We start from the raw sequence: 15,316 nt of genomic DNA on the forward strand, positions 1-15,316 counted from the left end.
TATCAAAACGGATAACATAAATGATCTCTTGCCAAATAAATTAAATAAAATTACTAAAAAAAATACTGAAAATACTGTAATATTATTTGTAGATTAAAACAACCAATTAAACTTACGACTGGATATATCTGGCTGCAATTTATAGATAGTGATAGATTGATATAATTTATAGAAGGTATCTCTTCATAATGTATTGATTGCTCTAAATTTATGATTGATTTAAAGATTGTCCATGGAATATGGTTTATAGATATTGATGGAATCATTCAAACTAGGACTGGACATATCTTGACAAAGTCTGGAGTCACTCAAATCATCAGCTAATGCATCAATGACATCCAATAATAAATCTCTTGTCAACTTACGAATATGTGGCAATCGGGCCACTTTTGGGAAATGATGGACAATGATGTTTAATGCATGTTTCTTCATATCTAATGCTTGGATTTTGTCGGCAGCTTCCAAAATTTGAATAACATTTTTAAAAGAGACATTCATTTCCAAATTGTGTTTACAAAAAGCTTGCAGTCTGTTATTTGTAAAACCAAAAAAATAAGGTGCTGGAAATAAATAGAGGGAGTCTTCTGGTGGCATGACAACATCTCCATAATAAATATATCTTAATAAACTATTAAATGCTTGAACAGACGGCACCATTTCACCTATGGTTATTTTAACGGTATTGTTATCAGGCATAAAAGATCGAAACATAGCCTCAAAATAGCTTCCCCTAGCAGCTAAAATAGCTTTATGACCTTGTATAGCGATATTATCTAGCATTAGTGTAATATCACAAAATTCATGGCCACTAGTTTTCAGAAATGCTTCCATGTCTTTTTCTAATGAATTGGACTGAATAAGATCATTATGTGTATCTAATAGGCGGGGGTGAGGAATCTGGTGTCTTCTTATAATTTCTACCATTAAAGTTTGATCAACAGATTCGAACTCTTTACTCATTACAATTTGATTATAATTACTTTCTTTGATTATAAACCTTAAACAATATTCTTTTAAAAAATCTAATTTCAATTTAGCTGCATTCTGTAATGCAACCAGCACATTTTTATTTCCTATACACGTTTCAAGATATTGAATACAGAGTTGTTCAAGACGTGACATATAAAATTGTAAAGATAATCTATAAACATCCATCATAATTAAAATAACCTCATTAGAATGAGGATCATTCGATTCTCCAGTTTTAGTTGGATGTATTCTATCAGTATAAATATAAGATAAAACCATTTCAAATGCTCTTGGTTTAGCATCTGGTAAATACACATTTAACATTCCACTAGTTTTTACATCACTTGACACCTCAGCAGCATCAATCCTTGCTTGATTTTTGGATTTCTTAATTTTATCTCTAAGCCAAGGTGATCTAGCACAAACTAGTGAAATATGTGCTGGAATAGGTGTTTTAAGTTCACCTACAATGAAGGAGACATCACAGAATTGTTTACTTTCCAATAAACGGCCATAGTCCTCATGAAGCGTACATTTGGGATAGCTTGAAAACTGAAATCTGAAAATCTCACAACTTCTAACATTATTGTCAACTGTTCCACCAAATATATACATAGCTTCACCTACTACTGCTGCAGCATGGAACAATCTACCTGCAGGAATGATACTATCAGCTGAAGGTTCATTTATAGACCAAGTCTGAGAATCCAGGTCAAAATAATGTAATTCATTTGGCAATGTTTGTCCTGTTGCTCCACCAAACACATATAAATGTCTGTCAAAAGCTACCATAGTATGACCATATCTCTTTTCTGGGGGTGGAGGAGCTCCACGCAAAATATGATCAGTTGATATCCGTGTCCATTGTTTATTATCAAAACTAAACTGAAATAAACTGTTAGTTATTTTAGCTCCACTTTGGCCAGAAAATACAAACATGGAATCTCTTGCTAAAGCCAGAGCAAAATTACAACAAGTTGGTGGAATTTCGCCCGTTTGATTAACTTCTTCCCATTGTTTTGATACACCATCTAATGTTACAGTCCATAAATCATTTAATCTAGCATTACCATCATATCCAGCAAATATCCACATCTTTCCATTGTGAACAGCTGCTCCATGGGCTGCTCTTGCTACAGGTGTTCTCATTTCAAACTTCCACTCAACCCACTGTCCAGTGTTAAATTTATATTCAAACAGATCATTTTTATTTGTGAGATTACAATTAGAATGGATATCACCAGTATATCCCCCGAATATAAACATACTGCTGTCATGTACAACAGCTGAATGATGATATCGTGGAGCGGGGGGCTTACCTGTTGTAAAAGCTCTACCCCATGACTTATCTTTCACATCAAATCTAAGTAAGTCATTTAACATATTCTTGCCATTATCACCACCAAATACATAAACTGCTTCTTTGTAAGCAACAACAGTATGCTTACTTCTTCTAGCACCCACAAATTCATCACATTCTGGCATTCTCTTCCATTGGTGTACTGTCTCAAATGGACCAAAATCTAATGTCAGACATTCTGCATTCTCTGGCCAGTTGTGGTCAAAGTCTGAACCTGGTGGTCTTGCTATAGCCATGTGGGCTAATTTTATTGACTTTAAAGCAAAATCAGATTCGTCACTTTTTAAATCTGAAAAAATGGATATAAGATATCTATAAGCTTACTAATTTCACATTTTCTTTTCATCGGCTGAGAGTTACCTCAAGAATGGTTATAACTAGTGTCAAGAAATACACTTAATCTAAAGTTTGTGAGAAATAAACATAACTAGGTGTTGATATTAATGGACTTTAGTGTGGATATGTTGATATAGTGGATATAGATTGCCTGAGGTGCAAATTTGGTCGATTTCAATGTAACTTCAAATTTGACCATAAATATTTTCTACACACACAGTATAGACAAACATATGCTCAATATACTAGTAGACAGTAGCGTTACTAATTATAGTACCATCTGTGTATTTGACTACAACATAGAACTACTTAATAAAGTATATTAATAATTGTATTGGCGTATTAATCTATGCAAAGACTTGTCAACAAAGGCAAAACAGGACATGAAACACATACAATAATGTTTGAAGGAAAATACCCTTATGGCTAATAGGGACAGGAGACACATACAATAACTGGTATCCATTATACATATGCTTATAGTAGTTTCCCCCCTTTTAAAGTTCCTCCCCTATGGGTGTCCACCCTTTTCAATTTCTACCCTAGTGGGTTCTTTCCCTATTACACATATATATAAATATATATATAACCTATTGTCGTGCATTTAAGGATTCAAGACCGATTCAAGAAAAAAAAAAATGTTATGGCTTAGATGTTTTCTCAGATATTCTACAAAATAATTAAAATTGGTTTGTTTTGATTTTCTTTATGAATCTCTCACTTTGACCCATATTTCATCAGTAACCAACTCGACAACGGCGGCAAAATCGTCACCTATTTTCATGTTCCTGTACAGTGATTGATCTATAAATAATTCGAGAAAAACATGTATGGATACCCGGTGGTATATTTAACTTCTCTTAATATTTATCCTAAATATCAATTCATTATAACTAACGAAAATTTCTTCAAAGAACCATGATTTAAAAAAGAAATAGTGACTGACAAAGTAAGATACGTCGCGTGATTTATTGCTAAAAGCCATTGAAACAACATAAGAATATGGCCCACATTGTGTCCCATAAAGAATTTTTCTGCTGACACGGAATCTGCTAGTTGATCATGTGACTTCATTCATTGGACTACATTCTAACAGAAAAGATCGGAAAAGATCTGCAAGTTGACTTTGTACAGCTAAGACGTGTTTATCAAAACATGCAAATGCAGAGGCCACGTGAGGGCGTACATGAAAATTATTAATCATTTCCACAGACACACGAAAAGAGTTAGCACGAAATTAGGTTACTTGATTGTTCTACAGTCACTTGGTACACGCAATAAATAAAATTGAATCAAACAAAAATATTCTTCACAACGTCCAAATATAATAAATGACTCAGATGAAAAAATAACATAAACTCAGCAATGTAATAGATGAATTGGACGGTGAATTAAAATATAAATAATCTATGTTCACCTGAAGATGACAATGTAGATTGTTGAAACGTAGTGTGTAATAAAACTAAGGAGTAGTATACCATAAAATTGTGTTCCGTTATTTAATGTTGGTATCTTACCCACTCGGCCATATTGCAAAATACGGAAATTTAATTGGATTACATAGTTTGCTCTTTTGCGTTGGAGTTATGAAAAGGCGTATCATTTTTGAAGGACTGAAAATAAATTATGGGTTGATTTTAAGAAGTGAGAACTTGTGGTCCGTACACGTTAATTTAAAAAAAATACTTTCGAATAATTTTTGTTCACTAGGGTATTGTAAAAACCATCCTGTTTTAATATGATTTCTGCATTAAGTTAGTTTTCAGAAAAACTTAGTTACTGAAAATATATCATGTAGCGCGAAGAGGAAACTATTTATTTTTTATATTTCAACAATTATCGTAAAACTGAAGTCAAATTTATTTGGAAACCTTGGTTTGATCGACTGACTCTCGGTTAGAGAGTTCTACTTATATCCAAAATATAGGGAAAAGAACAAGACACAAAAACGGAAATTCTGTCCAAATTACAAATTTGGTCCGTAAAATAGTTGTGACAGTCTACTTTTGTTTTAAACCCCGAAGGCCTACTCTTTTTTAATATTTTGTAAAATGCTATCAAGACAAATTCTACAGAAGATTACTATCAGGTGCTTTGCCAACGATGCCATTCGGAAAGGCCTCATTGGGATGGTCGGTCGAACTCCACTTGTCCGTATAAATAAGCTTAGTGACGAAACAGGCTGTGAGATTCTGGCAAAGGCTGAATTTTGTAACGGGGGAGGGTCTGTTAAAGATCGAGCTGCTCTATTTTTAATCAAGGACGCCGAGGAGAAACGATTGATTCGACCTGGAGGAACCATAGTTGAGGGTACTGCAGGGAACACGGGTATTGGCCTCGCTCATATGTGCCTTGCCTTAAGATACAAATGTGTCATCTACATGCCAAATAATCAATCCCAAGAAAAGATAGATATGTTGAAAACACTCGGAGCTGATGTTCGTCCTGTACCCGTCGTTCCTTGGGATGATCCGGATAATTACAATCATCAAGCTAGAAGATTTGCTGAGAGTGTAGAAAACGCAGTCTGGACGAATCAATTTGACAACACGGCTAATAAAAAAGCCCACATTGAAACTACTGGACCTGAAATATGGGAAGAAACGAGAGGCAAGGTAAATGCTGTTGTTTTTGGCACTGGAACTGGTGGAACGCTCGCTGGCGTTGGTACTTACCTCAAAGACAAAAACCCAAACGTCCAAGTATTTTTAGCAGACCCAGAAGGCAGCGTTTTGTTCAACTATATTAAACATGGAAAGCTCGAGAGGACACCAGGTAGCTCCATAACTGAAGGTATTGGTCAAGGTCGTGTTACAAAAAACCTTGCAGGGGCCCCGATAGACGATGCTTTGGCAATTAAAGATAAGGATGCAGTAGAAATGACATTCCGTTTATTACACGAAGAGGGTTTCTTTGTCGGGGCATCTACAGGATTGAATGTCAGTGCTGCTGCCCAGGTAGCTAAATTAATGGGACCAGGTCACACTATCGTTACTTGTTTATGTGATACGGGTCAAAGATACTATGCTAAATTATTCAGTCGCTCAGTTTTACAAGAAAGAGGGCTATTAGATTGCATTCCCGAATCCTATAGAAGTTCACTTCACTAGAAATGTTTGTCCCATTCTATGATACTAAAATGGTACCAGAAACACTACAATCTTCTAAATTAATGATTAGGCTGCTTGGTTATATCTTATTGTTGATTTTAATAACATATACTAGTTTATAATAAAATGTTATCGAAAACCCAGCCCACTGATTTTTTTTTATAGTAGGGTAAAGGAGGATTGAGTGAAAGGGGGGTGACAGGGGGTTTGAAAATATTATCTCGACCTATGCCGGGATTGAACTCTGGACCTTCAGGGGCCGGTTTCACAAACGAGTTACAACGGGTCGTAAAACTTACGATCTATTTCACGAAATAAATTCAGTCGCAAGTTTGGTCGTATCTTTTGATTCGATCGTAAGTAAGATCGAAATATACTTAGATGTCGTACGACGATCTTAAGTAATCAATATGGCGGATTTGATGCTAGAGGCCGCTGCTTATCGGAGAGTTCTTTGGAGGGAGAGGGTTTTTAAAGATAGGATGAATCCTTTAGAAACGTTGACAAAGGGTGAAGTGAAAGCATGCTATCGGTTGTACCCTGAAACTATCATTTACATCGCATCATTGTGGAAAAATCAACCGAAAAGACCAACAAAAGAGTTGTGTTCGGTGCCAGTGATGATTCGGGTGTTAGCTGCCTTGCGGTTTTATGCCAGTGGAGCCTATTATTTGGTGATTGGAGACACGATAAATTTGTCCGAAGCGACCGTACGTAGGTGTGTCAGAGGAGTTTCTTTGGTCCTAGCCAGATATACACCTCGTGTGATCATCTTTCCGGACAGAACTGTCCACGATGTAAAAAATGAATATGTGTTCGTATATTGTCGTGGCCCCTGTCCGTCGGTCCGTCGGTTAACATTTTATGTGAGCACTATAGAGACTACAGTTTTTATCTGATTTTAAATTAATGAAACTTGACGTGATAATGTATATTGATTAGATTTTCATCTGATTTTAATAGAACTTGGTGTGATGCTTTAGATTGATAAGATCTCGGTCAAGTTCGAATGTGACGTATTTTCGATGAACGTTTTTTGAGATATTGCCCTTGATTTTGTGAAAAAGCTTCAAAATTTGTTTGTGAGCACAATAGAAGCTACAATTTTCAACCGATTTTGATGAAACTTGGTGTGGTCATTGGAACTGATAAGATCTCGGACAAGTTCTTACTTGGTCGACGTATTTTTGACAACTCATTTTTGATGAACGGTTTTTGAGATAGTGCCATTGACTTAGAAAAAAACGCGTCAAAATTTGTTTGTGAACACAATATAGACTACAACTTTCAACTGATTTTAATGGAATTTGGTGTGATCATTTATATTGATGAGATCTTGGTCAAGATCGAATTTGACATATTTTTGATGAACGGTTTTTGAGTTATTGCCCATAACTTAGAAAAAACGTGACTACAGTTTTCATCCGATTTGAATGAAATTTGGTGTGATCATTTATATTGATGAGATCCTGGTCGAATTTCGAATTTGACGATCTTTCAATGAACGGTTTTTGATTTAGTGCCCTTGACTTGGGAAAAACGTGTCAAAATTTGGTTGTGAACAAAATAGAGATAGTTTTTCGGCAAAAATCTCGTAACCAGATTAGCAATTCGGGCAATCACAGATATTTCGCCCCTCTCAGACGCAAACCCGGCTCCGCCACTGCTAGCGGCTCTTGTCTCTTTAAGGCATTCCACACGTTGTTGATTCTTAAAGTTTACGATTTTAAACATTGTAGGTTTGTTGTGGTCCAGATACCTTGATATATTATTCCAGTGTCTAGTGGCCGGGTGCAGTTCATGATTCTCGTGTATTAGAAGAAAGCTCTTTGCAAAGAATAATGGAAGTAGGTATGATGATTGTTTAGAATAATATATACATGTATACTTAATGAGCTTCCAATATGGAGATAAAATTGTAATGAATGAATATTTTTGTGGTGCCTATTCCATGTTATTAACTCGCATTGATTTACGAATTAAAATCGAAAAAGAGGAACTATCAAAGTAGTTATCCCTCACAGAATAAATTTCACGCGCCATTCTTTTGATATTGGAATATAAAACTGATTCAAACGTAATTAGTAAAATATAAGTTCAGTTATTAATGGTGTGTTGTTACATGTTTATCCAAAATGTGAAAATTATTGAACTTTCGAGAGCTGTACTTTCATACTCAGTGTACATTCATTTCGATTGTAGATTTGCCTACGTGTAGAATTTTAATCCAGAGAATATTTCATCAGGACAGTCGCATGTCAAACCAACTGAGTGAGTGCGTTTAATTGAAACACATGTACTCATGTTTACTATTTTCTGTCAAAGTATAAACTTAAATCAATAAAGATTACAAAATACAACGTACGATGACATTATAAAAATTGTCAATAGCCTTAACACGCATAAGGGTTCAACACAGATATATATGGGAGACAACTCATATATTACTGGTTAATATCAGCAATATTATCTGGACTCAATCCATTAAAACATTTTATGCAAATGATTGTATTTTATTATGTAGTTCGGGCTATATTTAGAAATCTTCTTTCTCTCTCCCTTTTGGGGTTTTTGCATGCCTATTTTTCAGTAATTTGGAATTTGATGTCTGAAATTGCATTATCTTTAAGATTTGGTGAGATGATGAGAGACTTAAAGACGGAAGGGTAATTCTAAAAATAGTCGTTTTGTCAACTGCCAAACTCTTGCGGATGAGTATAACCGGTAGAAGTCTACTTTCAATTTGACTAGCTCAAAATTTTCATGGTCATCATATATTGTTTTTTAGGGGACATTTAGGATTGGCAAGGCTTTCATTCGACACATTGGAAAGCTTTCAACGAGATTTCTGGAAAAAGTTGTAGAGGGTTGAATTTCGTGTTTTAACATGGGAAAAGATGGCAAATGAATTAGCCCGAAGATGTACAAATTACAATGAAACCCGCCAAAGTATTAAATATAAAAAAAAATATCAAATACTGTGTTAGACAAATTTCTTGTAGAGAAAGCTACATTATGAGCACCGGAGAGAAATAACTCTAGAAATAAGGAATGTTGAAATTTGTAAAAATGTGATCAGGTGATTACTGTGACACCTATTCAAAATAACCAGCTCATTTATAGGCTCCCCATATCACTTACAACAAGGAATTGTGAGAGCGGGCACTAAGAGGATAGAGCTAGGCTACGAGTAGTTCAAAGGTTTGAAACCAATCGATTTTGAATAGCGCACAAAACATATCTGAACCCTTTTAATAAAATCATGCGAAACTGCGAAACATTGATACATGTAAAAAGCTTAAATATTATAATACGATTATATGTTTTATTTACAAATATTTACAAATATATTTACAGAATTTACAAAATAAGGGCGATATCTTCTACTATGTGATTCTAACATCAGGTATAGATATTTACTGTGCGTTGATGAAAATAATAAACATCGAGTCATATCTTTTGGAAATTTTCTTCTTTTTTTCGAAAATTTAGATCGTAGTAAAAAAAAAAAAAAAAAGAAAAATATATAAAAAAATATAAACCTCATTCTCAGACTTACAGTAGCCTACTATTTTGATGCTGATAGTTCAAACTTTGTATTTATAGAAATAATCTGTAAAATTTGATTGAATTGAAGTATCATAATTCGATGGCTTTATCATATGCTACTGTACTTTTGACAGACGGCGAAAACGCTTGAGAAATCACTGCATGTGACCAATGCTTTTGAAATCTTATATATAAATATAAGGGAAATAGCTAGCCTATTCCTTTTGTTGGCTGTCAATGTAAATATTTCCCTTTGAGTCGAAAATTTAGATCATATCGAATAAAACCATTCTGTAACATTTAATACAAGTAAAAAGCACTACATATGACAAATAAAGTTACTAAGAAGGTGACTGATAATGCAGCGCCACCATTACCATTATTACCATTATTAAAATTATTGTTGTTATTCATGTTAGGGTTGTTGTTGCTCATAACATTACCAGTACCAGCAGGGATCGTATTACCATTCTGCACGTTGGTTGGATTATTAGCGAAAGTATTAACTTGTGTGTCTGGGGGCTTCACGACAACTGGCGGTTTTTGAGTAATGGTTTGGTGAGGTGGAGGACTGGCTTGACACATCTGAGTAATATCTTGTTGGATTCCAGCTTCTTGCTTGCATGGTGCGGCTATCATGTTACATTCAAACGCAGTTCTTAATTGCATTAAATTTGCTGCGCAGACTGAGTTATAAGCATTTAGGTGACAAGGCAGCAGATTTTTAAATCTTAAACTGAAAAAAGAGTAAACGAATTACACTCAGGGTTTTCATCTAATGAGCTAGTTTGTTTCCATAACGACAACCAATTAGGTCACGATGCATTATTTTAACTTAATTAATAGGAAATAACTCCATGTAACTTTGGCAGACGAACTTGAAATGCATACAGGTTTTCGGGTTTTTTGCAAAATACATGAAATGACTTACGTGCATAGTCTTCCAACCATCTGAGATGGAGCCACGGTTCCTAAACTTAATCTACCAATTAGTAGTTCCTCTACTGGGCGTCCGACAGAGGTTTGGCAGGGTTGCAATACTTGTTGATTAGAGCTAAAACATTGTAAGGCTGCCATATAAACTGAAATAACAAAATAATACCATTTGGATCGACTGACAATGCATAGCATCTCATTGGACCAGTCGCAGTCCATATCAAAACGCTCAAAAATTATCGACAATAGCGTCTGCTAACAACCGCAATCATCTGGATAAATAAACTAGGCTATACTAACGACCCGCACCGCAAAACGAAACCCGAAATCCAAACAGCATACTTACAAAACACTGGTAGCAGCTAAAAAAAAGACTATTCATTTGAGGAAGTATATCACTGCCCGGCCAATTTTTAAAATTTTTCTATCAAAAATTATTTTTTCTCATTTAATTGTTTGACGTGAAGGTGACGTCCAAGATATAAAAGGGTGCAAACTTAAAGATTTCACAAAAAATAGTTATTTCTATCTTTCTGATTCATATTTTAGACATTGTGAAAAGCATCATTGATCTTTTTTCACCATTAAATACAGCATTAACGGTTTACCGCTGGGATGTCTACTTTGCGGAATTAAAAACGGTGTTATTTGTATACCTTGTTGATTCTGACAAAGTACAGCTGTAGCCAACTTCATTGCCGTAAAATCTACACCTTCTTCGTACATTCTTTTCTCAAACGCAGGACATCTCGCTTTTTCAGCTTCTAAACAGGTAAATAATGTTCCGTGGTTACTGAAATATACAGAAATTGTATGATGTCTTTTTTTTCTATTGAAAGGAAATGAATAATTACTGGAGTTTATTAAAAAAAAAAGATTTTGTTAACGATATGTCAAAAAAGAAAAATAGAAAATTGTATTTAAGTTGAGGATATAGAGTTGACATAGATTACAAAATATACAACAAAACCTGTATACACAGAGACATGAAAATTGAAAAAGTCAGATAAAAAGACGTCAAAATGAAGTTGTATTCAGGAAATGATGGTCACATCGTGTGACTGGTGACTCATTTTAGTCCATTTTCTTTCCCCTTTCTTTTGTTATAATGTTGTCAAATGTTTTAGACCATACACATGGAAAGGCGAAAATTGGATCTCATTAACGACTTGATCAACGCGAATAAGAAATTAAATCCGATGACCATTTAAATCACACATCGCAATAGCAGTGGAGAATCACATAAAGCAGTAAAGATCAAAATCCATATTTTCTTTGTAGCAACTTTCGGTCTTATAGTCAAGGAAGGAATGATATTATCGGGCGACGTACCTGCAGAATCGTTGAATGTCAACGGAAGTGTTACCTAGTATGATAAATTTATCTGATAACATACTGGTATTCATAGCTCTGTTAGGGTCAATTTGCGCAGAGGCAAAACACTGCATTGCTCTCTGATTAGTTTGGATTTCACATTCTGAAAACAAAATATGACAACTGAATTGATTTGAAATGCACCTCAGCTAATATTAGCGTCCTCTACAGTGTTCATCTAAACGGACGACCCGCAGAATTCCTACAGCTTACGTATAGTAAGTACATGTAAGTGCCTTGGTCAGTAATTACAACTTTGGCCTTCCTCAAATCTAAATCTAAACGAATTCAATAAATGAAAAACAAGGCTACTTACCAGCTAAACATAATGGGGTCAATGCTGCACTAAATGTACGTGCAGTTCCCACTATAAATTGGCGTTCTTGTTCACTACAGCTGGTTTGATTCATATAATAGCTACTGAGTTGTAGAGCACATGGTATGATAAAATCTAAGGTGGCATCACTAAAAACATAAAATAACAAATACTTTGAAATTAATTTTACAATAACTTACCTCTACCCATCAAGAGTGCGTTTTCTCAAATAAACAACAATTAGGCTACTGACACCAAGCCAAGGAAAGTCTTCATCGAAAAGTTTCATAACACATGTTTATGTGATCCTGTCTATACATCCGACTATTTGACTATGGATGCTGCAGCATATTCTACCATAGAGAATTGTTTATGATTCTCAACGGAGTAAATCTTCCTTGCCAGTGATGTACATTTGTACTTACCCACAAAGTCTTCTTTTAAATTCTTCTTGTGTTATTCCTGCTGGCAATTCCCCTCGTTGACCCTGAGTTAAAAGATTCAATGCTCCCTGGAAACTCACATTTTGTGTCTCAAAACATCTCTGGGCGAAATTAGCATTAAATTGATCCATGCAAGGAGTAGGTTGTTGCGCTCCAGTACCAGTACCGCCAGTTCCTCCATTGACCTGAGTTTTTACCTTAGCTATTATAGCCACTATATATACCAATATTCCTGAAACCAAAGTAATTTAAGTATTTTAAGCCATAACGTTACTCATCTGGACGAACCATCTTGCAACGCATTACTAGAACTTTAACGACAATGTCAGTTTACCAATTAAGGTTTCGGAACATATTCCTAGTATATTGAAGTTATTTTCATGGCATCGGGAGGATTATTAGGCCTACCTACAGTAGCTTAGCGCTCTGCAATATTTACATCTCACGACAAAAAACTGTCTGTCTTTGGAAGTACAGATCTCTAAGGCAGAATGAACCAAAAGAAATTCATTTTCTCTTTAATCCAATCTGGATCTGTAGAAATTATGAAACACGCTGTATAAGTTGTTTCACTCTTAAGAGCTTTAACAGAAATTCCGAATAGACAATATTGTTGAGTTGAAATCATTATGCCAATTGATTTTCAGTTTTCATAAGTTGTTTGCCAAAATTGATTTTAGAAGGTGCAATGCCTGAAAAGTTGTAATGGAGTAGACTTTGTGAGAGTTGAACCTTCAGGAGAACAACTATATAGGGTTCCATTGGTATCTCTCATTGCCTCCCCACCCGAATGATTCACTGGACCGGTTGAATTTTTCCCTCGTCGAAGATTTACAAAAGACATGTCAACTCTCTAGCGACAGAGTACTTTAGTCAAAGCTTAATCAAAGACTTATTATTATTTCTCATGTTCTATTTTCTTATTGCAGGTTTATATATCCTGACAAATAAAGGTCGTCATAAATTTCTAAAAAAAAAAACTATTTCGATCAAAGAAATGAAAAAGGTTGAAAGTTCAACGATTTTATTCTTTTGGTCAATCTTGATCTGCCTGATCTGCTTGATTCGTTTTACAAAAAAAAAAAACACACCATAAAGTAAATCACGAAGTAGCCGGAAGGTTTGAATTTGGTTCAGATTAATTAATCTTGTTCAAATTAACCATTAATAATTTTGTAATATTAATTACTTTATAACCTGCAGGAGTGGTCGAGTTCACGTATTTTACAGTTGCTTAATTAATTATAACCGGTTAGCCAATAGGCTATGAAATATATTGATGTGTTTTGACTGTAGGTCATTGGGATAAAGGTAATATAGCTGTAATTCAAAAGAAAAAGTAATACACACCCTATATTTACAGATAATTACAAGTGCAAGTGTGCCTTTTCAAAACACATTTTTGCATAAATATGGAGAGAGTGCTCTGAATGAAACATTCAGAGCACTCTCTCCATATTTATAATATTATTTCAAACAATAGTTGTGTAAGCCTCGTGGACAAGTAGCCCAATTATTATTTTAAGACCTTTCGAAATCTTTAAAAAATAAAATAAAATTATTTAAGTGATTTAAATCTGCATTTTTTTTTCTCTTTTTTGTACATTAAATTGTGTACCGAAACACAATGAATTTTAATTATAAAGTGAACTTCCTTTGGTATTTGAGATAATATAGTACACGATGAAGATTAAGATAATATCACTTTAACACAATAGATTAGTTTTTTAAGAGGATTTAAATAAAAACTATTGTTGAAAAGGGGAAAGAGTTTACAGGTTACACTATTTATTAGTGTAAGTAAATGAACCCATGGACCTTTTTCCATTGCCACATGTAGCTCTTTTTTCTGTTTCCACATCCATTCTTGTTATTCCAATGAAAAAGATTGAGGTTATTTCTGTAGTAAGTCAATATAGGGAACAGAAAAAGAAAAAAAACCTTTTGTACTTAAATTTAGTATTAAAGGGACAAGTGCGTCATTCTTTTTGACCAATCATACTTTAGTGTCAGAAACGTGAATTCTTTTTAGCTAAGCCAATCAGTTATGATGTTCACAGCTCACTGTCGAAATTTGAAACTTCAAATCTATGTACAAAATTATCCGCGTTTGAGTGTTAAAATAATAGGCCTACTCCGTGATTTATATAGAATGGACATACAGTGTATATTCTGTATTATTCGACATCTGAATTATATGAAATAGAAATAGAGAGTGATATTCCTAGTTTGAGATATTTTTGAAGGTATCAAGCCATTTTCGTACATTTCTAGTACTTCTGAAGACTATTTTTATATTTTCAAATCACCCCCACCCCCTCTTAAAATTGCGTATCTGTCCCTTCAAGCTAACTAGTATAAGTTGAGCTAATATTTAAGTTCAATAAGAATGGTGGCGAGCGTCGGTAGCGAGCCAGGGTAGATTCACTCTTCCGGAAAAATTTTAATTATCTCTTGACTCGGTTTTACAAGGCGTATTCCATTCTCTCCCGTAGTTCCTTTGACTATAATTGTTGCGTCTGGGTTTCATGTGGTTTCATGTGTATATCAAATGGATAAAGTTTGCAAAATTAGAATATCCGAAACACGGGAACATGCAGCAAGAGATAAGCTCTAGTCAACTTGACAATATCCCCCGAAGAAGCAAAATCTGATCTTAAATTTAATTTGAGCATTCTATGGAAATAACAAGTAAATCTTTATAAAAATGAAGACGGCTCAACCTCGAGAATAATTTATATAAAGTCTAAATGTTCCCCCATCTAAACCGCATATTAATTAATGAGATACATATGCATATTAATTAATGTAATCCTACAACTGCTTGAAGAATAGAATTCAATTAAATTATTTTGAATTATGGAAATTGTTTTGAATTATGGAAAATCATATTTATTTATCAAATTTTATACTTACCGGTGTA

At 34.4% G+C, this 15,316-nt stretch overlaps 3 protein-coding genes across 3 annotated transcripts; 1 reads left to right on the forward strand and 2 right to left on the reverse strand.

The window, feature by feature from the left end:
- Positions 1–219: 219 nt before the first annotated feature.
- Positions 220–2,565, reverse strand: LOTGIDRAFT_124272 (hypothetical protein; the record flags this gene model as incomplete). Its single annotated transcript, XM_009061188.1, has 1 exon — positions 220–2,565. The coding sequence occupies one exon, from the start codon at positions 2,563–2,565 to the stop codon at positions 220–222; it is 2,346 nt and encodes a 781-aa protein (XP_009059436.1).
- Positions 2,566–4,690: 2,125 nt separating this feature from the next.
- On the forward strand, positions 4,691–5,919 carry LOTGIDRAFT_218432 (hypothetical protein). The gene has a single exon (XM_009061189.1). It carries the CDS (start codon positions 4,717–4,719, stop codon positions 5,773–5,775), a length of 1,059 nt encoding a protein of 352 aa, XP_009059437.1. The 5' UTR covers positions 4,691–4,716; the 3' UTR covers positions 5,776–5,919.
- Positions 5,920–9,087: 3,168 nt separating this feature from the next.
- Positions 9,088–13,237, reverse strand: LOTGIDRAFT_234075 (hypothetical protein; the record flags this gene model as incomplete). The annotated part of the gene is made up of 7 exons (XM_009061190.1): positions 9,088–10,060; positions 10,256–10,406; positions 10,917–11,053; positions 11,593–11,737; positions 11,951–12,099; positions 12,376–12,625; positions 13,126–13,237. 7 exons carry the CDS (start codon positions 13,235–13,237, stop codon positions 9,625–9,627), a joined length of 1,380 nt encoding a protein of 459 aa, XP_009059438.1. The 3' UTR covers positions 9,088–9,624.
- Positions 13,238–15,316: the final 2,079 nt, after the last annotated feature.

Source organism: Lottia gigantea, assembly GCF_000327385.1.
Source record: "Lottia gigantea unplaced genomic scaffold LOTGIsca_46, whole genome shotgun sequence".
Taxonomy (NCBI): domain Eukaryota; kingdom Metazoa; phylum Mollusca; class Gastropoda; family Lottiidae; genus Lottia; species Lottia gigantea.

What these genes read in the sequence shown, in the direction of transcription:
- LOTGIDRAFT_218432 (XM_009061189.1), top strand. Translation starts at nt 4,717, where the DNA reads ATGCTATCAAGACAAATTCTACAGAAGATTACTATCAGGTGCTTTGCC.